This window comes from Capra hircus, chromosome 15 (assembly GCF_001704415.2).
Source record: "Capra hircus breed San Clemente chromosome 15, ASM170441v1, whole genome shotgun sequence".
In the NCBI taxonomy this organism is placed as follows: Eukaryota; Metazoa; Chordata; class Mammalia; order Artiodactyla; family Bovidae; genus Capra; species Capra hircus.
In genome coordinates, this window is record NC_030822.1 from 8,334,649 (window position 1) to 8,359,781 (window position 25,133).

Sequence of the window (25,133 nt, forward strand, 5' to 3'; positions counted from 1 at the left end):
GTCCTTCCCACCCTAACCCCAGACCTGCCTCTTCAACCATCAAGTGACAGGCTGGGACCAGAGCAGAGGCAGTTTCCAAGGTAGTTCTTCGGAATACAAGTCCTAGAAGACACGCCGTTCAGAACTAGAGACTCCCCTGTCACCAAGTCTATGGAGCGCCAGTTTTTCCCGAGGGTCACATTAGGCTATTAGCGTCTCCAAGACACCCAGCAGTAAACACCGGGGACCGAAAACCATCTATCACTCAACAGCCTAACATCGCACGGAATACATCTTAGGAAATGGCAAGCCCAAGGCTCCTGAAGGTCCCCTGGGACCGGGGCTCCTGAGCTCCAAGTGCTGCAGGATTCAGAGACGGGGAGATGAACGGCCCTTCGACCCACCAGCTGGCTCAGACACGACACCCGAGAGCCACGCTCGGGTCTCCTCCTCCTTCCTTCATCCCACAGCGGGAATGGGTCTCCAACCCTTGACCCTCCCAGCTCCCCGTCCCACCTGGACCAGTGCAGCTTCCTGGCTGCTCACGGGATCCCCTCCTGCCCTCGTCAGGCCATCATGCCCACTGCAGGGAGGACTCTGGGAAAATGCAAACTAGATCTTGTCACTCCCTGGCCTGCAACCCTCCGGTGGTGACAGAGCCGAGGCGTTCGCGGTAAGATCCAGACTCTTACGTGGCCGGTGAGGCCCCGCCCGGTTGGCCCCGCCCCTCCTCCGTCCTCTGATCACTGGTTTGTTCCTAAGACCGCTCCTTCCTGTTGTTCTGTACACCAGGCCCCTGCCCACCGGAGCATCTTTGCCCTCTCAGTTCCTCTGCCAGGAGCACTCTGCCCACAAAGACCCGGGCTGGCTCCCTCCCTTCCCCTAGGCAGGCAGAGGTATTCCCCCCCAGAGGCCTTCTCTGAACACCTGATCTACACGGCCGGCTGGCTGGCCACAACTCCAGCTGCGTGTGGGAATCAAAATATGCTAATACGCAGCCCCTGGCCCCTGTCCCAATCAAATCATCGGACTCTTGGGTGCGGGGTCGGGGAGTCCCCTGAAACAGCTTGGACACCTGGGCTCGTCACATGGCCCTGCTCGCCGCAGTCACCTTACTGCTCCACTACCGTGACCGGAGCCCCCATTAGAATAGCATATGGTCCTGTTAGTTCTATGCTTCTAATAGAATATGGTTCCTTCAGGGGAGGGGCAGCATCCGTCTCATTTACCCAGTAACCCACAGTCCAGGACAGTGCCTGGAACACCGTAAGCCTTCCGTGTGTACCTGCAGGAAGAAGGACAGGAAAGGAAGGTCTGGAGAAGTCAGGACCAGCGCCTTAGAGGGGATGAGGCAAACCAGCTTTGATCCTGCAGCTGCGGGCCTCTTGCTGTTGTTCCGCCCCTCAGTCGTGTCTGACTCTGCGACCCCATGGCCTGCAGCACACCAGGTCTCCCTGTCCACCACCAACTCCCGGAGCTTGCTCAAACTCATGTCCATCCAGTCGATGATGCCATCCAACCACCTCATTCTCTGTCACTCCCTTCTCCTCCTGCCCTCAGTCTTCGCAGCATCAGGGCCTTTTCCAGTGAGTTGGCTCTTTGCATCAAATGGCTAGGGCTTCCCTGGTGGCTCAGACAGTAAAGAATCCGCCTGCAGTGCAGGAGACCTGGGTTTCTTCCCTGGGTTGGGATGATCCCTTGGAGGAGGGGGTGGCAACCCACTCCAGTATTCTTGCCTGGAGAATCCCCCTGGACAGAGGAGCCTGGTGGGCTACAGTCCTTAGGGTCGCAAAGAGTGGGACGCTACTGAGCAACTGAGCTTATCAGGTGGCTAAAGTATTAGAGCCTCAGCATCAGTCTTTCCAATGAATGTTCAGGGTTGGTTTCCTTTAGGATGGACTGGTTGGATCTCCTTGCTGTCCAAGGGACTCTCAAGAGTCTTCTCCAGCAACACAGTTCAAAAACATCAATTCTGTGGCAGTCAGCCTTTTCTTGGTCCAACTCCCACATCCATACGTGACTACTGGAATGAACAGTATGAAAAGGCAAGTCTCTGGAGCTTAAAAATAACATCATTGGCTTGTGGGGAGGGGGTTACTTCCCCTCCCAAGAGATTGAATTTTAATCTCTGCTGGATCAGAAAAGGCTGACAGAAGCCGTGAACCCTCTCTCTAGAAAGATGCATGAGGACGCGCTTTCTTCTGGTTTCATGGGGTCACTAACCCTAGAAAGCCAGGGCCTTACTTCCCCCATCTCCCGATTGCTAAAGCAGTGGCCCCCAATCTTGGCTGAACCTTAGAATTAGCTCTAAACCTTGCTGGTGCCTACCCTGCTAACCCCACCCCCAAACCCCTGAAATCCTGATTTAATTGGTCTGGGGTGCAGCCTGGGCACTCAGTTCAGTTCAGTCACTCAGTCGTGTCCAACTCTTTGCAACCCCATGGACTGCAGCATGCCAGGCTTCCCTTTCCAACACCAACTCCCAGAGCTTGCTCAAACTCAAGTCCATCAAGTCAGCAGTGCCATCCAACCATGTCACCCTCTGTCCCCCTCTTCTCCTGGACACTAGGGTTTTATTTTTTAAGCTTCCCAGAGGATTATCATACATCGAGACCCAGCGTGGCCTGGTCCCTCTGCTCTGAGTGGGGGTGTCTCGGGCCTGGGAACCCCGGGGCAGCAGGTCCTGGCCAGGGAGAATCTCACGTGAAGCTCCCTGCACCTCTGCTCTGTCCTCCACTTCCTGGAGGCACATTCCTGGGGTGATTCATCCCAGAGCAGTATCCACTGTGCAGGAGGAGACTTTTGAGATCATTGCTTTGCTCAGAGGGGCTGGAGAACGCAGGAGACTACAGATCCCACAGCAAACTCAGGGCTGAGCACGCCATGGAGGACTTGGAGATTCTCGGTCCAGAGCTTTTCTCTCTCCACCTGCTGCCCTGCCCCGGCTCCTCAGGCCTTCCTTATAGAGATTTAAGGAGAACTGACTCTGCATCACACAGTCGTTCTTGGTTCTCACCCCTGCATCTGCTACCTCCGGGCCACACAATCTGGAGAGCTGCCTCCCTATCACTGAATGGAGAGACTAAACCCACCCACCACTCACAGGTGTGAAGATGAACTGGACTCAGGCTCCACATAGTAGGGCTCGATCCATGCAGGTCTCCTGGCCCCCCCTCCTCCCACTATCCCTGCCCAAAGATGCCAAATCTGCCGTATCTTACCAACTGTGCGGGCTTGGGCAATCACTTCAGCCCCATGCCTCAACTTTCCCACCTGTAAAATGGACTTAATAATGGGCCTGGTGAGGTTTACATGATTTCGTATCTGTAAAGTGCCTGGCACCCAGTATGTGTCTAATAAATGCCACCAATTATGATGATGATGATGGTTATCCGGAAGTTGTTGATTTCCTGACCAACAGTCCAAAGCCCTCTGCAGGGCCTCGAGCCAGCCTCTAGATACGTGCAGGGGAGTGCCAGAGAGTGACTACCCCTGCTCTCAGGCGAGGGGGGCAGGGTGAAGCAGGGCGGGGCTGGGCCACCTGAGGAAGGAGGCCTCTGCCCTCCGTGGGGGCAGGGCCCCTGTCTCTGAGCCTCTGGGCTGTCTCTCAGCGGCCTGCCTGAGACTTGGGTGTCCAGCCAGTTGGGTGAGTTGGGACAACTGATCCCGTGGGAGCCCAGGCAGCTTGGACAGAAAGAGGAGAGAGCACACCTGGCTGGCTGCTCAGCTCTGGAAGCCTGCCTGTCGACTGATAACGCCACCTGCAAGCTGGTTCTCGGCCACTCAGCTCTGCAGTTCTCTGGACTTTGTCCCGATTGCCCGAGAAAAGAGACGGGTCACAGGTTGCTGTGTTTGTTTTCGTCTGTGACAGGTGATGTGTTTCCAGAAACCCATGCTGACTCCCTGGAGGGGGCTGGCTTTTTGGCCTCCCTATATCCTACTTTTCAATCTCTGGTCATACCTTTCCCGTTGTTGGAACAGAAAAATGGAAAGCTATTACCCTGGGCAACTGGCAAATAAGGAGGCCCTCGGAGTGGGTTGCCATTTCCAAGTATTCAGTCCAAGTTGCCATTTCGAATATTCTGGCCTGGGAATTCCATGGATACAGGAGCCTGGTGGGCTACAGTCTATGGGGTCCCGAAGAGCTGGACATGGCTGAGCGACTAAACAGCAGCATGATTAGGATCTCGGCTTCCTTTAGGACTTCGGTGTGAATCCCAGCTCTGCTTCCTACTGTGTGACCGCCAGCGAGGAAGTTACTCAACCTCTCTGAGCCCAACGTCTCAGCTCTAACATGAGGATACTAGCAGGACCTCCCATCTTATAGGGTTGTTGAAGGACCGAGATGAGGCATGTGAAGAGCTCTGGGGACGCTATCAGCTCCTCACAACGCAAGTGAGCAAACCCCACAACCACCACCATGGGGTGGAAGAAACACGTCCAGATCAGACCTTCCCAGGAATCCCAGGATTTTAGAGCCCAAGTTCAGTTCAGTCACTCAGTTGTGTCCAAACTCTTTGCAGCCCTATGAACTGCAGCATGCCAGGCTTCCCTGTCCCTTCCCTGTCCCCAACTCCCAGAGCTTGCTCAAACTCATGTCCATTGAGTCAGTGATGCCATCCAACCATCTCATCCTCTGATGTCCCCCTCTCCTACTGCCTTCAATCTTTCCCAGCATCAACGTCTTTTCCAGTGAGTCAGTGCTTTGCATCAGGTGGCCAAAGTATTGAAGCTTCAGCATCAGTCCTTCCAATGAACATTCAGGACTGATTTCCTTTAGGATGGACTGGTTTGATTTCCTAGAGCCCAAACCAGAGCTCAAAGCCTTCTGCTTGTCTTACCCGGCCAGACTGCAGTAGCAGAGGGACGGCACCATGTCTTTGCATCAGCCCATACCCACCATCCCTCATTTCATCTGCAACGATCCTTGAGATATCATCACCCCCATTTTACAGATCAAGAGACTGAGACTCGGGTTCAGTGACTTGCCTTGGGCCACACAAGTCAATGGCTAAGCCCTGACGCAACTCCAGGTCTGCCTTGAGACGGGAGCTCCTCTCTCTCCACCTGCTGCCAAAGCGAAAGAGGTCGATGGTGGAGCCCGCCAACCCCACCCTTCCGAACCTCGGTCTGTTTGCCTGACCCCCCATCCCACCCCAGCTCCAAAACATGACTCTTGGCTTCCTGTCAGGAAGGAAAAGATCAGCCCCACCAATCCTGGCCATGCTGTTCCTTCAGGGGCTGATGAGGCCACCAGATGTGGCCCTTCCTTGCTTTTCTCTGAAGCCCAAGCGGTGAGACCAGAGGGCCTTCGGCATGAAGAAGGGGCCGCTTTGACAGAGGGTGCAGCTTGGGGAAGAGCAGACCCCCTCAAATCTTGCAACCTCCCCACCAGGCCTGATGCAGCCAAAGACTCAAGCTGAGGCTGAACCATAGCCTCTGATCTTTCTCTGTCCATGACTCCCTTTCTGATGTTTTTTGCAGGCTGCTTGGGCCCCATGCAAACCCTGCTCCCTCCTAACCCTGGGAGCTAAGGCTCACACACTCAGATTCACAGTGCTAGGAAGGCCTTTGACGTCACCTGCTTGAGTCTTTATTTCTACGATGAAGTGACCGAGACACAAAGAGGACCACGACTCCCCCACTTCTGGGGAGTATATGTGTACAGGGCATGGCGGGGGGGGGGGGGTGTTGGTTAGAGCCGTCGGTACTTCCCAACCTGTTCCCATCATGACACGTGTGGAGCAGTGCACATGTTTGCTCAGCACCCTGAGGCAGACAGACAGGACAGAGCCAGGGCTCTGCTCCCAGGGGCTGAGGAGATAATCAGCCATTTGGGAACATCACTTGGGAAATGCTAAGTTAAAGGGATCAGTTCAGTCCAGTCGCTCAGTCGTGTCTGATTCTTTGCAGCCCCATGGACTGCAGCACACCAGGCTTCCCTGTCCATCACCAACTCCCAGAATGTGCTCAGACTCATGTCCATTGAGTCGGTGATGCCATCCAACCTTATCTTTAGGAGTATATGAGAGGATGCCCAGGAGCCCCAGAGTCTAGGGGCCCTGACAAGAAGACCCAGCTTCCCAAGTGGGTTCTCAGGGAGTCAACCAGCTTCTGAGGACCCTTACCCAGCCCCAGGTATGGAGGCAGAATAATAAATCAGTTCACAGTATGAACTCTAAATTGAGAGAGACTTAAATTCCAATTCCATTTCACAGCGACATGTAACCTTTGGCAATCAGCCTACCCACCCTGAGCCTCAGTGTCCTTGTCTATAAAATGGGGATATCAAAGCTTGTTCAGGAAGATGGTGGAATCAACTTGCCAAACCCTAGGAAGCAAGCATGGCAGAGGCAGAAGTCTCTGGGGAGAGGTCGTGTTAGGCAGAGTCCCCTCCTCACATGGCAGGCGGAGGGTATGCATAAAGATTGTCCCTTGAGATGTGGGGCGCCAAGAGATTCCTACAAACTGCCCCTGGAAAGTTACCATCACCCAAGAACCTGAAACAGATCCCAGGCAGAGGGATGGGTGATGAAACGAACATTTATGAAAGCATCCTCACGTGAGCGGCGCTTCACTGATCTTATCTCCTTTAGCCCCATGAGCCCCTGCCATGTGCAGAGCACGGCTTCTGTTCTCTGAGCAGGTGTCTGGGGCGCGGGAAGGCAGGGGCGCCTTCTCCAGTCATGTGGAGGACAGCGGCCCAGCTGAACTTTGTGTCCCAGACCCTGCAACTCTGGAGTCCAGTGTCCCACCTGCTTTGTAACACCGCTCCCCGCCCCCCCAACCCCCCGCAATGCCAAGCCTTCTCACATGGGGTCACAACAGCCCAACATCAAAGCCCATGGGGTCAGAGTATCCAGGAGCCGGGCCAGGTGTCTGCAGGTCTGACAAGCACACAGGCGCTGTGGAACTCTCACCTTACACCCAGCAACTGTGGCAGCTGTGGGCGCAGAGGGCCGGGTAGAACCTCCAGGACATGAGTAAACCCAGGACTAATCCTCAGAGGTGACCTCAAAGAGGGCAGCAAACCCAGGACGAGAGGGGACTTCCAGAATGGCTCATGGGGACTTCCCTGATGGTCCAGAGTTTAAGAATCCGCCTGACAATGCAGGGAACATTGGTCAATTCCTGGTCCAGGAAGATTCCCCAGGCTCTGGGGTAACTAAGTCCATGCACCACAACTCCTGAGCCCGCTTGTCTTAGAAGCTGTGCCCTGCAGCAAGAGAAACCACCCCTATGAGGACCACCACAACTAGATAAAGTCCACATGCAGCAACGAAGACCCAGGACAGCCAAAAAAAAAAGAAGAGAGAGAAAGAACGGCTCATGGGCCAGAAAGCCTGAGTGGCTGCCCTCCCAGAGGGCCCCCCAAGTGGCCATGCCTGTTAGGTTTCCGTCCTGAGTCCATGTAGTTCATTGAACCCCCAGCTCCGGCCCCAGACTGGACACAGGAAATGAATGGATGAAACCTACCCTGCCCTCGGGGAGTGCTCAGTCTGGAGAGGGGACAGACAGGAAAGTGAGCAATTAGACACTAGCAACGTCATAAAGCTGGGCCCCGTGATTCCACCCAGCCTCCCACTCTCCCTCGATGGGGCTCTTTAGAACACAGCCCCCAGGATTCCAGAATCACAAAAGCTAGCGCCCTTGCAGTTACCAACTGCCAGAGATTGTGCCCAGTCCTTCACATGGCTCAGTGTATCCTTGCAACGACCCTATGGGGCAAGCACTGCTTTGAACCCCATTTTACAGTTGAGGAAACTGAGACTCGGGGTGGCAAAGGGACTTGCCCATGGTTTACACAGACCACACGGCTGGGAGTTGAACCCTGAAGCCTGACCAGAGGCCCTGAGCATGACCGTACTACCTGCAGAAATGAAGTGATTCATGATACAAAACTAACCTCACCAAGGTCCAACCTACGTTCATTGGGTTTCACAGCTGAGCCTCTGAACCCAGGCAATTGAAGATACTCCACAGAGGCACCAGGTCCCAGCTTGCATACCCTACCCACCCAGGGGCCTGGGCAGCTGGGGGCAGGTGCCTAAAGAGGGGTTAACCTCTGAGTCAGGGCTGCAGAAATGGAGACTGGGAGCTGGGTGTGGGCCCTCAGCAAGGTGATTAGGGAGAAGGAGGGGAAACGCTAATCAGGGACCTCACATGGCAGCAGACACAGCACCCTTCCCGCCCTGGGCTCAGTAAGGAAGAGATGGGGCCACTGTGACACCACCTCCTCTGAGCAGCCTCCCCAGAACATTCTCCTACACAGACGCACACAGGGCACTATCTGGCAGCCCTGATCATCTCAGCCTGAGTCACTGGGGTGGGCATCGGGTGGACAGAGGTTCAAACCTTGACTCTGCCCACCCCTCAGTGTCACCTAACTTTTCTGAGCCTCAGTTTCCTCATCTGAAAAGTGAACTAATACTTCCTACTTCCCAAGCTGTAGTTCTCAGCACCTTCCTAGGCCTAAGAGCTATTCTGGCCTTGAGGCTATCTGATGGACAGAGAGACACAGACAGAGAGAGAGGTGAGTGAGACACAGTAATGGCAAAGAGCTGCACACACAGCTATAGGGGCGCTGTCTCTCATGAGTCCTGGGGTAAACGCAGAAAAGATGGGGAAGAGGAAGGAGGGTAAGGGCAGGTCGGTGACTCTAAGATTTTGGAGGAGGAGGGCCGGATGGAGCGGGGGTCTTCCACCCCGTTCAGCCAGGGGAGGAGGGGCCAGGGAGGGGCCTCTGGGGCCTCCCCGCTCTGTCCTGCAGCCCTTCCTGCTCACCTGTCTCTTCCCATCTGTATCTGTCCGTCTATCTGTCGGGGGCTTCCTCCAGCCTTCCCCTCTTCCTATTTCTCAGACCAGATCTCAAGTCGCTCTTCTCACATCCTGAGGGCTTCTGAACACCCAGAGTGTCCACGGCACTCACCCCAGACTCCAGCACAGACAGTCCTCTCTGTGGTGGGCATGGGCTCCAGGGAGGAACGGCCTAGGGGACCCATTTCCACGGTCAGCTGCAGGGGTCCAGGCCCCCCAAGGCTGAGGGGAAGGGCTGCACCTCCACACGGTGGGCAGAACCCAGTCCCTGGTTCCCAGGCAGAGCAGTGGGCTTGTAACTGGCCCAGACACATGGCAGTTGGAGTGGGAAAGCGGGTCACAGGGGAGACCAGCGCAGCCTGTGGGGGCTCCCTTACCCAGGGCCCCCCGGGACTGCAGAGGGGCAGGGCCGGGACAGCTCCCCTATGCTGGGCTCGGCCAGGGTGGCCCCTCAGTCCCTGCTAGGCCCTCCGGAGATGCCCTGGCTTCAGAGGCACAGGAGACTGATGGGGCGCTGGTAGCAGGAGAGGTAAAAGAGAGGCAGGGAGAGGGAGACAGGCAGGGATACGGAAAGAGAGAGAGAATGATAGGCGGAGGACAGACAGACCCCCGGTGAAGCGGGCCTCCAGGACAGCCAGGGCTCCGGGCTCCAGACCTCAGGCCCTGCGGTCTCCATGCGAAGAGCCCAGGGGGCCCTGAGGCGACCCCTGACCAGGACTGCAGGCCTTACTGGTCCAGGCAGGACAGCACCCTGGGAGCCAGCTCAGCTCTGCCCCCTGACCAGCCCTCTGCCCTCACCTGCCTCTGTAGCCGAGAGCCCTGCCACCCCCTGTGGCCTCCTGGATGGACCAGCCGGCACCACCCTTCTCCCACCAGCCTTCAACCAAGGTCCATTCCCTCCTCAGCCCATTCTTCTCAGCCTCAGCCTCCCCCAGATTCAGGGAGTGCCAAGCAGTGCCTGGACAAGCACCCCCTCTTCCTACACACACACACACACACACACACACACACACACCCCACACACCACACACATACACAGACAGAGGCACACACACACAGAAATATACGTACACATAGAAACACATGCACACACACACAAACACAACACAGAAACAAACACACACACACACACACAGAGACACAGACACACACATGCACACAGACACACACACACAGAGACACAGGCGCACGCACACACACAGACACAACACAGAGACTCACACAGAAACAAATGCACACACACAGACACACACACAGAGACACAGACACACACATGCACACAGACACACACACACACAGACACAGGCGCACGCACACACACATGCTGATTCCTGAGGAGCCTGGGTCTTTATCACCAGCTAGGTGCTAGAGTCGCTCCCGGGCCTAAAGGAGCTGAAGCCGGATGAGGGACTTGACCTCAGGCAGCAGCACCTAAGCCACCAAAACGAGCACCCAGGTCCCAAACAGCCCCCTGGGACCTCCCCAGCTCGGGCCCTGGGGAAGAGAGATGAAAGCCCAAGCAGCCCCACACTCTGATTCCTCGTCCATCACCCTCAGCTGCCCTGCCTCAGCCATGGGGGTAGGCCCTCTACTGGCCCCTAAAGCAGGGAACCTGCCACCCTGACCCTGGAAACCTAGAGCTCTGCCACCCTTACCTTCTCACTACCCACTTCCCACTCCTGACTCCAGGGGCACGCCTGCGGCAAAATGCAGCCAAGATACGAACGGCCACTGAGGGCTGGGGAATGGGGCTGGGGAGACAGGTCATGAGGCCCCCACTGCGGGCTTTGAAAAGTCCCCTCCCCTGTCTCAGATAACCGCAGTTCACTCCTACCTCACAGGGAGGAGACAGGCTTGGAGAATAAAAATGCTGTCGCACAATCAAGGGAAGTATGGTGATTATTATCACCGTGAGAAGGTTCCGGGCCACATGCAGTTGGGAGGAGGAGGGTATACAGACAGACAGACAGATAAAGTGGAAAGCAAAGGGGCTTGCTGCTAAGATCTGTGCCCCCTGTGAGCCCCAGGGACCAGGCATGGGGTTCCGAGAGTTCTCAGCACAGGGACCCTCCTTCCATCAGGTAGGGCTCCGGGCCTGGGCCGGCTCTCTGGGCTGCACAGGAAGAGAGGAGCCCGGAAGGCTGGCAACCCCGCACACCAGGCCCAGAGCCAGGAACACAGCAGCCTGAGGAGCCTCCGGGGGGCCAGAGGGAACGGGGACTGTTTGTGTCGCAGGAGGAAAGTGGACATGGAAATGAACTGCGACTGGCCAGACTCCAGGCTCCTGGGAGGGAGAACACCTCCCAGGGAGGTGTTCCTGGGAGTGCTTCAGGCCACCTGAGTTCCCACCCCTGCTACTCCAGCTCTCCCAGGAGGCCCCGTGTGACCCTAGGAACACAGGTCAGAGGCATGCGCCCCTTCCACAGACCTGGAAACTGAGGCTCAGGAGGCCCCGTGCCCAGGGCCACATGTGGGGCTGGCAGGGCCTGTTGGGAGCTGATTCTGTCTGTTTGCCCAATCTTCCTGTTATCTGCCTAGAACACCCCCCAACCTGAGCAGATAGAGTTCAGGCCTGACACCAAGGCCCAACCAGACACCCAGCCCTTGGACTGGGTGGTGGAAGAGGAATGAACCCCAAGCTGAGTGCAGGGAAAGGGGAGTGGCCAGCGTTTCCTGAGAGCCTCAAACCCACTGGACATCAGCGGTTGGTGTTTTATCCATTGCATCTCACGCCAGCCTCACAGTGACTGGTGAGGAAGATGGCGTTCTAATTTTTAGAAAGAAGCTGGTGGTTAGAGACGAGAAGTGACTTGCTCATGGTCTGAGGCTGACCATAGGTAGCTCAGCTGTCCCCAGCCCACACAGACCCCCGGGGGCTCGGGCCCACAGCAGCCAGTCGCTGCCCTCCTTGCCACCTTGGAGCATTAACTAATCCTGTGAGACAGCTCACCCGCAGGACAGAACCTGAGACAGCTAAGCTGGCTTGGCCACAGGGGAAGAAGGTGGTTGGAGTTGGGTCTGGAGGGAAGGAGGAAGACCCAGAACAGGAGAGGAGGAGCTGAAGGCATTCAGGCAGAACCAGAGGGCAGGGGAGCTGAGTCCTGAGATCTGGGAAATTCTGCATGGTATATCTGGAGGGCAGGTACAGTCCTCAGGGGGACCAGGGGCTGAAATGTGAGGAGGACCTTGGCCAGACCACACCCTGTCCACCAGGGACCTTACATGCCTGGGCCTGGGGAGGAACTGGTAACAGGGGCAGCCTGGACCACCCTATCTTCCTTCTCCATGGCTCCCAGCCCAGAGCGAGGACCTCTGGCCAGCATTTCCTGGAGTCCTGGCCCCTGGCACCCAAGAGCCAACAGCCCAACTAAGAGCCCTGGGGTCCCCAATCCTGAGCTGAGAGCAAAAGGAGCCCAGAGTTCTCCCTTCTTACTTAGGAGGCAGCTGGGGTGCTGGACCAGGCTCAAGATGGGAAGCAAAGACAACACGGGTTCAAGTCCTGGCTCGAGGCCCTCCTTAGCTGTAGGATCCTGGACATCTCGCTTACAGCCTCTGTCATGATCGGTGAAGTGGGCCCAGTAATCACCACCCCCTCCTACTTCATAAGGGGCTGGGAGGCTTGCAGGAGTAAGCACATGAGAAAACGTCCACAGCTAAAAGCTATAAAGCATAAGGTGTCATTATGAGAAATGAAGACTTGGGCACCCCAAGGCACAGGGTGACTTGCCATCGTCACGCAGCCAGGGGGCAACTGAGCGTGATTTGAAGTACGGCTCCTGGTGGCCGGGCCAGAGTCCTCCCACTGCAACACCCCGAGTTCCTGGGGAGCCCTGTCGCTTGGGCTGACCTTCTTTGCATGGGTGGTGGGTGGGGCACAGGCTATGACCCCCACAGTCCAGCTCCTTCCACGACCTGCTACCACTCCAGACCAGGGGCCCAACCTTGGGGTATAGAAATGAAAGCCCAGCTCTGCTGCCTTCAGCTGTGACCTTGGACAAGTCGTTCCAGCCTTGGGAGCTTCAGTTCTCTCATCTGTAAATAGGGGTGTGTGTGTGTGTGTGTGTGTGTGTCTGTATGATAACCTCTACTGGGGGAAGGGGGCTGGTGGGAGGATGACCAGACATCACAGCTGCAAAGTGTCCAGGGCCAGGCCTGGCACACATCAGATGGGGCTCTCTCCCCTTCCTCTGCTGTGCCTGCCAGACAGCGCCTGGGCTCAACCAGAGAAAAGTTGCCAGCCTCCCAGGAAAGCGGCCCAGAACCATAACTGGGAACGTAAACTGGCTGGAGGACACGAGATCTCGGCAGGAGATCACATTACTGGATGGTCAGTGGGGGTGAGATGTAGAGCAAGACACTGGCTCAGAGGCGATGTGGGGGAACCTGGCTTCCCGTTCCCTCATGTGGCGTCAGTCCCCCAGGGCAGGCGCAGGGCTCAGGGACTGCATCTCTGCTCCTGCATGACCCCTGCGTGGGGGAAGCCCGAGACAGCATGCACATTTGGTGGGGGGAGGGTATTCGGGAGGAGCATGGAAAGGTGACAACGTCAGGGGTCCTATATTAGAGCTCCTGGTGGCTCTCCTTGGATGTATCAGGTCACCTGTCAGAGCCTCAGTTTTCCTTTCCATAAAGTGGAAATGGTGGTTGATTATCTTCTCCTCTTGCACACGGCTATATAATAGTGCATCCTGGAGAAGGGTGATGAGCTGGGGGCAGGGGCAAGCTGAGTTCAGATCTCACACCGGCCTTTGTTAAAGAAGCCAAGGTTCCTACTGGCAGCAACCCCAGGGGCTGAAATTCACTGCAGAGCCTCCTCTGCCCTAACCCACTACTCCATTGCTCTCAGACTGGGATCCCACACCAAGACCAGCAGCACGTCCCGGGAACACATTGGCGACACACATTCCTAGGCTGCACCGCAGACGGACGGAACCGGAAACTGTACGATCTGCGTTTTAACAAACCCTCCAGGAGACTCTGATGTATGTCAGGGTTTGAGAACCATTGCAACACCCCATGACCCGCCTCCTATTCCAGAGAAACTCCCTCCCACAGACTCATCTCCCATTCCCTGGCTCCCAGCAGGCTGCTGGGAAGGCGTCACCGTGGAGAGAGGGCATTAAATAGTAAAGATCCCATAATTAGTTAATGACATGCCAGGCTCCCCGACAGGAGGGTCAAAAGTCAGACTGCAGTCGTAGAGGAAAATCTCCTTCATATCTGTCTTTCTCTTTGTCTCTGACTGACTGTTCCACATGCATGCCCCAAGAGCCTGCCTGCTTCCCTCCGTGAGCCTGCTCGGCACTGAGGGACAGACGGTGCCCCTCCTCCCCTCAGGAGGTGGCAGTTTAGTCACTAAGTTGTGTCCAACTCCTGCGACCCCATGGATTGAAGCCTGCCAGGCCCCTCTGTCCATGGGATTCTCCAGGCAGGAATACTGGAGTGGCTTACCATTTCCTTCTCCAGGGGATCTTCCCGACACAGGGATTGAACCCGGGTCTCCTGCATTGCAGGCGGATTCTTTATCGACTGAGCTACGAGGGAAGCCTCCCCTCAGGAGACCTGGAGCTAAATGTAGGGGAGGGGGGCACATACACTCTGGTATGTATCACAGAGAGGGGTTTCCCTGAGAATCTGGTCCTCAGACCTTGAGTTTAAAAATCATCTGTCAGGAAAGCCACTTTGAAGAATTCAGCCTGTGGAGATCACTCAAGTTGAGAACCAAACAGACATATGGACAAGGTGGTCACTATGGCAACGTGGGCACGAATGAAAAATTCAGAACGGCCTAAATGTGCAACGGCAGGGGTGTGTTTAACTGGGTCACAGCAGATCCATGTGGTGTGATGCTATGGACCTGTGAAACACGCTGTGGAAGAATATCGAACAACATGGAAAAACCCTCCTCATAGTGTTAACCTAAAAGCAACAGCAAGGAAGTGGTTCATATGTGAGATTCCAACCGCGTGCGCGCGCGCGCGTGTGTGTGTGTGTGTGAACACCAAACCCTTCTCAGGACTTATCTCTGAGCAGTTATTTCCTCCTCTGCATCTGTTCTTCACCCTCAAACTTCTTCCACAAAACTATTTCTTCAGTAATTAGAAAGTCTTTTTTTTTTTAAAGGGCCCATTAGTTCAGGCAGAGATGAAGGTTTTTTTTTAATTGACATAAATGGCTTGGTACTGACATACACACACTACTATATATAAAATAGATAACTAATAAGAACCTTCTGGGTAGCATGGGGAACTCTACTCAATACTCTGTAATGACCTATATGGGAAAAGAATCTAAAAAGAATGGATATTTGATTATATCTACAACTGATTCACTTTACTGTACATCAGAAATTAACATTGTAAATCAACAACACTCCAATAAAAATTAGTAAAAAATAAACAAAAACAAAAAAGATGATAGAAATGTCTCTTTCCTACGTCAGAATCATTGACCTGAGGGCAGAGGGGGAGGGTGCTATAAGGGAGGCTTGGTTGCCACCCCCGACGCACACACTCAGGGAGTTATCATACTCTGCATGGTCTCCAAGAGGTCCCCACGACCATGATCAGGACCAACAGATGGAAGGGAGGATGGATTCGTTCAAATTCTACACGATGTTTTTTAAGAGTCCGATCCATCCGGAGATGAAAGGCAGTGAGTTCTCCAAGCCTTGAGGTGTGCGAGCAAAGGCTGAATGTTGGGATCAGACAGGGCAGAGAGGTTGACTCAGGGAACTATAACGCTGCTCACAGGACGGCATTATATGATCTTGTGAATTTAGTCACAAGCCCCCAGCTTTGCCCTCGCTCTCGGCCAAAAGCACACGCGGGTGGAGGCTGGGCTCGGACAGTCTCATGGAGGACTGAGCCCATAGAGGCCCAAGGTCCTCCTGACCCAGATTTCCAAATAGCCCCAGAAAAGTCCTTCACTCCAGATCAGGGACCTCGGTCTCTGGGGAAGAAGGACTCTGTTATTTCCCCAAAGGGGAGGCAGGGGCAGCCTTCATTCATCACTATCACCCTCATCATCCTCTGGCTTGAATGGAGGGTGTACTCTGCTGGGCCCACCACCGTTTCACCCAGAACTATGATCTCACCTAATCCTCACCAAAAGTTGTGAGAGAAGGGATCAGAGGGGCATTGGAGAGCCTCCGACACGGCCTCCTGCGGCTGTGAGTTCAGAGAGGCCAGGGGTCAGGCCACGGAGGCCTCTCTGCCTAGGTGCCCGACAGTGACCCAGAGCCTGGCTACCCACTCACTTGCGGCGAGATCTCAGACAAACCAGTCATATCCACCCCCACTGAGTTTTTATCTCCTTTATACATAAGGACGTCTCACCGTGTCCCATTGCAACAGCATTCTCATATTCCATCTCCTAAGACAGTGTGTGGGAGAGTGATTTTCCAGCCTCAGTAGTAGAATTACTCATTGCTAACATTATCGTCAGCAACGTCAAATGAACATTAATCAGTGTTTGCCTACCAGGTATCATTAGAAGCGCCCTGTAGGTATGAGGCGGAACACATATTCTTCTCTCCACCTGTTTCCCTGAACACCCATGCAGGCCGAACACCTGAGGCCTGGCTCCACCCACGTCTTCACTTCTTGCCAGGACCCCCAGCAGCGGCTTGTCTGATTGGTTCATTTGGGAGATGTACTCGGTACTCTCAGTGGGAGTCTCCCCTTCTCAGTGAACCAGGCTGTCTGCTGGAAGCATTCCATCTGGGCTACTCCCCTACACGCTACCAGCTCTTGTGGAGAGGCTGGCTCCTGTTCAGAGCCGCCTGTGACCGGACATGTAACTCTGCCAGTTCCAGGGAAGAGTGAGCCAGCCCTCCGGGCCCCAGATTTCAAGCCACGTTTTCCTGCCTTCCTTTGCAACTGCGCTTTTCGCTTGGTTCCAAATTCAGGAGAGGGCTTCCCTCTAAACTTAAAGTGTGAAGCTCCTGTAACCTTCACAGCATCCTTCTGAATTGTTTGTTATTATTATCATTCCTATTTGACAAGTGAGGAAAGTCAGCCCTCTGGAGCGAAAGACTTTTGAAATGCTTTCTCAACATCAGGCAGCACGCAGGGCGTGTCCACCACGACGCAGGCTGGAGTGGGCGCCCATACACGTCTGACTCTTGGCTTCCTCCACAGACACTCCCTCAGTCTTTCGAGGCTTGACAAATTGACATTCATTTCAAACCAACACCCCACCCCCTTTTGAAATAAATATGATTTATTAACAACAACAAAACCCTCAATGTGATCCCCAAGTTCACATAATGCATTTCTGTTTAAATATGTATAGTACGTTTTTTGATAGCTTTATCATGTTTGTTCTTTCTTTCTTGAGCATAAAAATAATGTGGGTTTATTGCAGAAGATTCAGAAAATGGGGAAAAGTTAAAAAAAAAAGCCTGTAATTTGATCTAGATAATCCCATTATTATGTTGTATATAAATGTATTCATCTGGTTTTTAGCCTTGCTGAATGCAATCATGGGGGAGCACTCGCTCATTCTGTTTCTGAGGTGTCTCTACGACACTGTGGGGACCTGCCCACCTCCAGTGACTATTTTGGGGCAGGAGAACAGGGTGGGCACCCACAAGCCCTTTCCCTAAATAAAACCCTGCAGCTCCCCAATGTGATATCGCATGGGCTTCTCTTACAAAAGCCAAGTGCAGCCAAATGTACGATAATAAGAGTTCTGCAGCCAGAGAAGGGCTATCTCTTGCCCAAGGTCACATGGCAAGAAAAGGATGAGCTGGGGTCAGAACTCAGGTCTCCAGATTCCCAGACTCAAGCCATTCACCAAAGACTGCCCCCAAAGACTTAACTTCTGCTCCCTATGGGCTTACCAGGTGGCAGAGTAGTAAAAGAGCCACTTGCCTAGGCAGGAGACACAAGAGACGTGGGTTCAATCCCTGGGTCAGGAAGATTCCCCAGAGTAGGACATGGCAACTCACTCCAGTATCCTTGCCTGGAAAATTCCACGGACAGAGGAGCCTAGTGGGCTACAGCGACTGAGCACAAGCACATTAATGATAGCAACATTACCCAAAACAACTGGCACATAGTAATAGAAAGCACTCACTGTGTGCCAGGTACGTATCACACAGGCTTCACATCCATTGATTCATATCATTCTCAAACAACCCCATGAGAGACACATTATAACTGTCTACATTTTAGATGCTGAAACGGATGGGCAGAGGGGTTAAGACCCTTAGGGTGTGCCTAGGGTCACAGCCAGCAGGTAAATAGCAGAAGCAGAAATGATAGTCCGACTCCAGAGTCCTCGACATGGTCTGTGGTTCCTTCTCCACTGTCCTGGGCCGAGGCCAGCTGGACCTCCGGCGGGCTTCTGGAGCGCTTACTGCCTGAGAAGCAAGAGAACTGGCCTAGGGGACCAGCCCCCTGGACCAGCTCACACTGCCACTTCACAGCGGAGCCAGCAACCGAACCAGGCTTCCTAGTGCCCCGTTTACAGCACTTCATCCACTTTCCTGCATGGGTCCTATGGGCCCAGGTCTGGAATCCTTAGCAGTTCCCATCCTGGATCACCCCTCAACACAGCAGGGCGAGCCAGGGGTGGGGCCCAGAGAAAGGCAAAGAAAGAAGCCAGGAAAGAAGCCGGAGGGGAGAGCGGACAGGCCTTCCAGAGCTCCTCACAGGGTGGTCTCCAGGGATAACGTTGGAGGAAGCAGGGGTCTGGGAGGGCATCTTCCCATCTCCCAGCCCTGAGCCTGTGCCTCACGGGACAGGGGCACCTGGCACAAATAACTGCTGACTTGAAGGTAGCTTTTCTGGCTGAGTCAGGGTTCACTAAAGGCCGGAGATGCCCCCACCAGGCTGGGGCTGGAGGAAGTTGGGCTCTTCCCCTCTCAGGAGGGGAAAGGCCAGGCCTCACATGGGAAGCCGAAACCCAGGCTGAAGCAATCCAGGCGCCCTGTTCCCACCTCCCTGGACCCCAGTTCCAGGCCCAGGGTGGGCAGTCCTGAAGGGCAAGGCAGGGGCGTGAGACCCCGCATCCCGGCCCCACCCTTGCCCAGGAGTCACCGAGGATCTGGCTCAAACTGGGTCCCACTGGGCCACCCCAAGGAGAATCACTCACTCGTTCCAACTCCATTTCCCGAGTGCCCGCTGTGGGCCAGACTTTGTGCCTGGAGTGGGGACACAGAGATGGACGGGGCGGTCCCTGACTGGGAGGGTTCCCAGGGACACACTCCGTGTGCCGCAAGACAGCAGCGGGGAGGCAAGGGCTCCGTGTGGACAAGCACAGAGAGAAGAAGGGGAGGGAAAGGAAGGGTTTTGAAGGAAGTCTGCCACTGCCGTTTAGACCCACTTCCCCTCAGGAAGCTTAGAGTCACGCTGGGGAAACCCAGTGACCCCCGGGAAGGACACCACGCAGGCAGAAATGACTGGTGTCTTGGGGCACGTGCACACAAACGCTGGCGAGATGCGGAGGGCCTGTACGGAAGGCTGCGGCTCTGGGGAAGGTTTCTGGGGGCCTGAGGAGCAGCCCAGCACAGCCTGGAAAGACTAGCCAGATGTAGAAAGCAAGGACAATGGCAGCTCTCACTGAAGGAGGGTTCACCGTGTGCAGGCAGAAAACTGCTAAGCGTTTCACATGCAGCTTTTTTGTTTTATCCTCACGACACCCTACGAAGTATTAAACATTATTATCCCCAATGCACAGATTCAGAAACTGAGGCTCAGAAAGGGTCACCTAGCTAGGGATGGGCAGGGCCAAAACTGCAGCTCCAGTTCTTCACCACCATGCTAGTCTGTATTCCTAATCTGTGTCAGTTCAGTTCAGTTCAGTCGCTCAGTCGTGTCCGACTCTTTGCGACCCCATGAATCGCAGCACGCCAGGCCTTCCTGTCCATCACCAAATCCGTGTGGACAGGCAGAGAGAAGCAAGGGTGCTTCAGGTAAGAGGTAGGCAAGGCTAGGAAGTGGGATCGATTACCATGTGTTTGAGAGGAGTTGCCCAGTTCCACTCTGTGCGGACCCTGTGTTTTGTGTGTCTGTGTGTGCACACACACACTCACATGTACCCTCCTTTGCAAGTGTCCGGTGTTACAGAACTTCCTGAGAGCCAAGTAAAGAATAAGTCATTAGCAGAGCAGGGAAGGACAGCCCAGAGAGGAGAAGGAACTTCTGAAAAGTCACACAGAGGAGCCAGGACAAAGTCTAAGATGCAGACTGCAGGCCTCTTCCCTCCCCTCAACTGCCTCTTCAGGTCAGCCCAGAGTGAATCTGTTGCTCACAGGAAACCCACAGGGCCAGGGGAACCCCGGGGATGAGTCAGGAACCAAGCAGCCCTCAGACACCCAGTGGGCCCATCACAGAGGCCCTGGGCCTGCGGTCCACCTCCTCCCAGGCAGCATCAGGGGGTGAGGGGAAGAGGGAAGCCGGCGTAGCAGGACACTCAGCCCATGTTTACCTCTGGGCTTCCCTCCTGGCTCCTCAGACCCAGGCTTACGGGAGGGGAAGCCGGTGGGCAGGACAATTCCTGCTGAGATTAAACCGGCATCCCCTCCACCCCTGGCCCTGGTCTGTCCCAGAGACGGACCAAGGCTTTTCCCTCCTGCCTGCCTCTCACACAGCCAACTCCTGACCGTTTGATGCTCTCAGTGAAATCGTAACCGCCCCCTGAGTTCCCCGTGGGGTAGAGGAAGTGGGTTTAAAGATTTGGAGCAAGGGGTCAAGGCCAAGCCAAAACCACGGGGTGCCAGCGGGCCCCAGATGCTATAACTCAAAAGGAATGCTTGGGGCTTGGGGCTGCCACCCTCTGCGCCACCGGGAGGGGCTGTCTGGGTCTCAGAGGTGGGGGGACAGGGGCCGCGTCCCCAGGGTTAGGGGGTGAGAAGGTGGGGAGGAGCTTCCAGACAGTGGTTCAAAACTCTGAGGCCTCAAGAGAGAGGGGACTGCCCCACACTGCTGAAACTTCAAAGGAGCCCTGGAGGAACCAAAAAAAATCCCCCCACCATGTGAGAAATGTGTGCTCCCACTGGCTAACCTTTCACCCCGGACCTCCCTGGGCTGGACGAGGAGGGGAGGGGCTGCAGGCACTTCTTTCCAAACACCCAGCTCTCCAGCCCCCGCCCCCTGACGACTGGCTCACGTTCCCTCCACTCGCCCAGACGCCTGTCCTGCATGGGCAAACACAGAGCCTTCTTGGGCGACTCCCTCCCTATCACTTTGTAGCACTCATCACCCTCCCCAGCGTCCGTGCCCACCCAGCCCAGCCACCTTCCTGAGTGTCTGCCGTGTTCCTCGGTCCAGGCTGGGGGGGGGATAGAAAGACACACAGGGCACATTAGACACTCCGGGACACTCGCTCTTCCCTCCCCTCCGACAGTGTCTTCCCCCCAACCCCAGCCCCAGACCTTCCCAAAGCCCCTGTGGGCCCTCCTTCCCTATCACTACTGCCATTGGCTCATTCTCCCTTGACCGCTGGGTCTTGAACCCCAGCACGTCTGGCAGACCGTCCATCCTAAAGTGCCACTCTGACGGGGTCACTCCCCTGCTCGAAAACCTTCAGCAGCCCGCAAGGTCTATAACGCAAATCCAAACATTTCATCTTGGCATTCAAAGTCCTCCATGAGTTGATGCAACCTACCATTCTCCCTTCCCATTCCTGTCGAGTCGCAACTCTTCAGCCAGACTGATGAATCGAGCTGCTTCTTCAAAATTCCCTGACCCCCCCTCTTCCCTTTTCCATCAAATCTGAACCCTGGTCTTGGTGGTCATAAAAGGAGGCACAGTGGTACTGAAGCTGTGCTTATAGTATCTGCTGTATAGCATATGGGCTACTTTCAAACAAGGTTGAAAAAAAATTCCCCTGAACACGCTGACCCCCTTACCTTCCTCTAGGCATCCGTATCTACCCAAAACACTGCCTTGGCTGTGGATGCTGAAACCTTCGAAATGCTTAAGGCCCACCCAAGACTCCACTTGCTCCAGAAACTTTCCTGAAGATCCCTTTGACTCTTCGTCTATCTCCTGTCAGAGTCCCCTTGTCCAAGTTCCTTAGCAGATTGTAAGCAACTAAGGATGGGGTCAGTGTGTCATCATCCGCCAGTCATCACATGGGGTGGAGGGGTGATGGGAGGACTTTCCTCTAGATGTTTACTAAGCACTGTTGGAAAGGAACATCTCTTCCCTGTGCCCCACACAGGCAACACCTACTGACCCCTCTCCCGCCCCACCATACCAAACTCTTAATATTATGCCACTCAAAAGCATAGAGAGGGAGTCTGGGGCCCCAAGTTGATCTAAGCCCAAGCAGGACTTGGTATCGAAGGCAGAAAGTCCTGTTCAAGTCTCAACAACTCCAGGAAGCCCCTTCACCCCCTGCCCTGGTTTCCCTAGTGTCTCACCTCTCTTGGGCACCACCCCTCCCATACCTACACATGCTGTCCCCTCCACATATTAATAGTACGGCCCTCAACCAAACTCTGTCCTATGGTGGTGTAAGTCGTGTCCAACTCTTGTGGCCTCATGGACTGCAGCCTGTAAGGCTCCTCTGTCCATGAGATTCTCCGGGCTGCAATACTGCAGTGGGCTGCCAGTTCCTTCTCCTGTAGTGCTTTCCAGCTGGTTCCAAAGTATAGGGCTCATCTTGCCAGGAGATTCGAGGAGTCAGTCACCTTCAGTGCCCAACCCTGATCAAACAGATAAGAGGTGCACACACTGCCCCTCACCTCCACCCTGAGCCCAGCATGCAATGGAAGAGCTGGATTCTGGCCTCCAGAGCAGTTCCATATCCATGACATCTCATCTGGCCTTGAGCTCTGGGTGTGAGTTATCTTCTCCAGCAGAGGCATGGTGGGGATAGGGACCCCACTGGGAGCAACTCAAAATGAGTGCAGAACCCGAAGGCTAGTTCATTTCTACATCACATCACCTAGCTCCATCTGATATATAATAGATGTTAAGTAAACATCTGGGGGGTTATTTAGCCAGATACCTAAAGACTGCAAGAGTATTACCCAAAACTCAGCTAGTCTTTGGTCTAGATGACACGCCCCCCCCAACCCCAAAATGGACAAAGTGTTGCTGGTGGCAGGTGGCGAGTTTTGGCTCTCACAAGATCAGGAGCTTCAGCCAGCCCTCCAAAAACAGTCTCATTCCCAGGCAGGAAGCCAGTCTATCACCTGCCCATCCACATCAGAGCAGATGTCACACAGGGAGGGCTCACTGGGTGCCTGGCGCCTTGCTAAGCGCTGTATACACATTATTGTATTATGTCCTCCCTACCAGGTGGCTCAGTGGTAAGGAATCCGCCTGCCAATGCAGGAGTTGCAAGCTCAATTCCTGGGTTGTCGGGAAGATCCCCTGGAGAAGGAAATGGCAACCTATTCCAGTATTCTTGCCTGGGAAATTCCATGGACAGAGGAGCCTGGCAGGCTACAGTCCACAGGGTCACAAAAGAGAGGGACACAACTTAGCAGCTAAACAACCACCACCACCACCATCGTTGATTACCATCACTATGCCCATTTTACCAATGAGGAAACTGAAGCATGAAAAGTGACTGGAACCCGAATCAATGTGGTCCCAACGCCTTGACCACCGAACTAGCTACTAGGGCCCAACACAGAACACCCACCGCCACAGGGACAGAAACCTCCAGCCCAAGAAGGAATTGGCATGCAGCAAGCGCCCTAGGCTCTGAGCTTGACTTTGGGCCCAACGTTTGGTGGGGTTTTCCCTTGTCTTCCCCACTCACCCAGATAAGAACTTGTCCCCTAGCTTCCGCCAGGGGCCTCCCAAGCCTCCTCACCTGGAAAAGCCCTGGGACGGGGCGGGGCGGGGGGTGGGGGGGGCGGCGCGATGGGCAAAGTCCCCGCTGAGTTTCCCACCCCACGTCTTACTGGGCTCTCACAGGTGTGGGGAAGGGAAGGCTGAGACCTCCCAGACTTGGGTCACCACGCCCCCTCCGCTCTCCAGCTTTCCCAGGCCTGTGAGTTCAAGTCCCATCGGAGGAACGAGTGAGACCCTTAAAGCAATGCGCTTCAAGCTCACAGAGAGCCCGCTTTGCCCAGTGCCACTCTGCAGGGAAACAGACTAGTCTGGGTGACGCGATCTGAAATACCTGTTGCAGTCCGCTCTCGCTTTCACTTGCCGGCCTCACCTTCCGAGGGTTCCTAGCGAGAAAGGGCAGTGGAGTCCACCTGGGTCCAGCCCCTCCTTGTACTGGAACCGAGAGGTCCAAAGCCGGTTAATCGGGGGGCGAGGGGGACGCGCCTGGGGTCACACAGCTGGTGCGCGGCGGAGGCAGAGAACTGGGAGGCGGGTGGCGGTCAGGACTTGGGAACTTAAGCTCCTTCTCAATCAACCACCAGCTTGCCTGCGCGGCCCGACCTGTCACTTGTTCCGAGAAAGCTGCCCCGAGCGGGCTCTGGAAATTGGGGGCGAAGACTAACCTTGCTCCTGGTTTGCCGGAGGGCCTCCCCCACCCACTTCTCACCTGCCGCCTCTGCTCTTTTTTTTTTTTTAGCTCGGCGCTGCAAGCTCAAGAGTCGCCCGCTTGCGCCCCAGTGCTCCGCGTCCCACTGCGCAGCGCGGGGTTCAGTCGCTCGGTCGTCCGTTCCCCTCCCAGCGGTCTTCGGGGAACTCAACGGCCTCGGCCTGGCCCCGCCCCCTCCAGAGGACCCGCCCCCCCGAGCACGCCCCTCGGCCTCCGGACGGGGCCCAAGCCGCGCCTCCAGCTCAGCCTCCAGCTCAGCCTCCAGGCTCTACTGGAACGTGGCTGGGCTCCCAGCCCGATCCGGCTCTGCTCGCCTCGGCCTTCCCCCGCCTCGGGCCCTGTGGCGAGGGGAGCTGCGCCCCTTGCCCCGCCCCGCTTACGGCTCCCCCCAAAAACATTCCCGGTCGGCCCCGCCCCCACGGTCACCCTGGGGATGGGGCCCTCCCTAGGCCTACCCCACTCCACCTCCAGCCGCCGGGCCTTGCCTGGATAAAAAGCTCTCTCTGGCCCAGGCCCCGAGCTCCAGCCCAGGCTGGGTGGGAAGCGCCCCGTCTCAGCGCTACCTAACGGTCCCGCCCCCTCCTCAGCCTTCCTCAACATTCCCAGGCTCCTCCCAGGCCGCTGGAAGGTCCTCCCAGCATCCCTGCCTCTGCCTCCCTCGCTCCGGGGCTATATCCCCCCGCCACCAGCCCTCCTAGGAAGAGGCCACTCCCTAGGAACGCCCCTTCCCTCGCTTCACCGCCTGTCTAATCCTGCCCTGCCTTGGCAACCCTAGCCCGGGCAGGCACGCCTCCGGGCGAGGGGAGGGGGGGCCCACACTTGGCATTCCAGGGCGGGTATATCCGGGTGCTACGGGGAACGGCGGCGTG

The 25,133-nt window shown here is 55.6% G+C and overlaps 1 protein-coding gene across 4 annotated transcripts in view; it reads right to left on the reverse strand.

Annotated features, from left to right (window-relative positions):
* CD82 (CD82 molecule) overlaps positions 1-24,921 on the reverse strand; it is a 56,320-nt gene extending 31,399 nt beyond the window's left edge. The window contains exons 1-2 of one of the 4 annotated variants that reach the window (XM_005690138.3): positions 24,265-24,414; positions 23,890-23,941 (exon numbers count right to left, since the gene is read on the reverse strand). Coding sequence is in view for 1 of the 4 variants with exons in the window: in XM_018059211.1 (XP_017914700.1) it covers positions 24,750-24,864 (115 nt within the window). In the remaining 3 variants the exon portion in view is untranslated. Of the gene's footprint in view, positions 1-23,889; positions 23,991-24,264; positions 24,415-24,749 lie in introns of those variants that run through there. The other 3 variants (XM_018059212.1, XM_018059211.1, XM_018059213.1) reach the window with 3 other exon arrangements.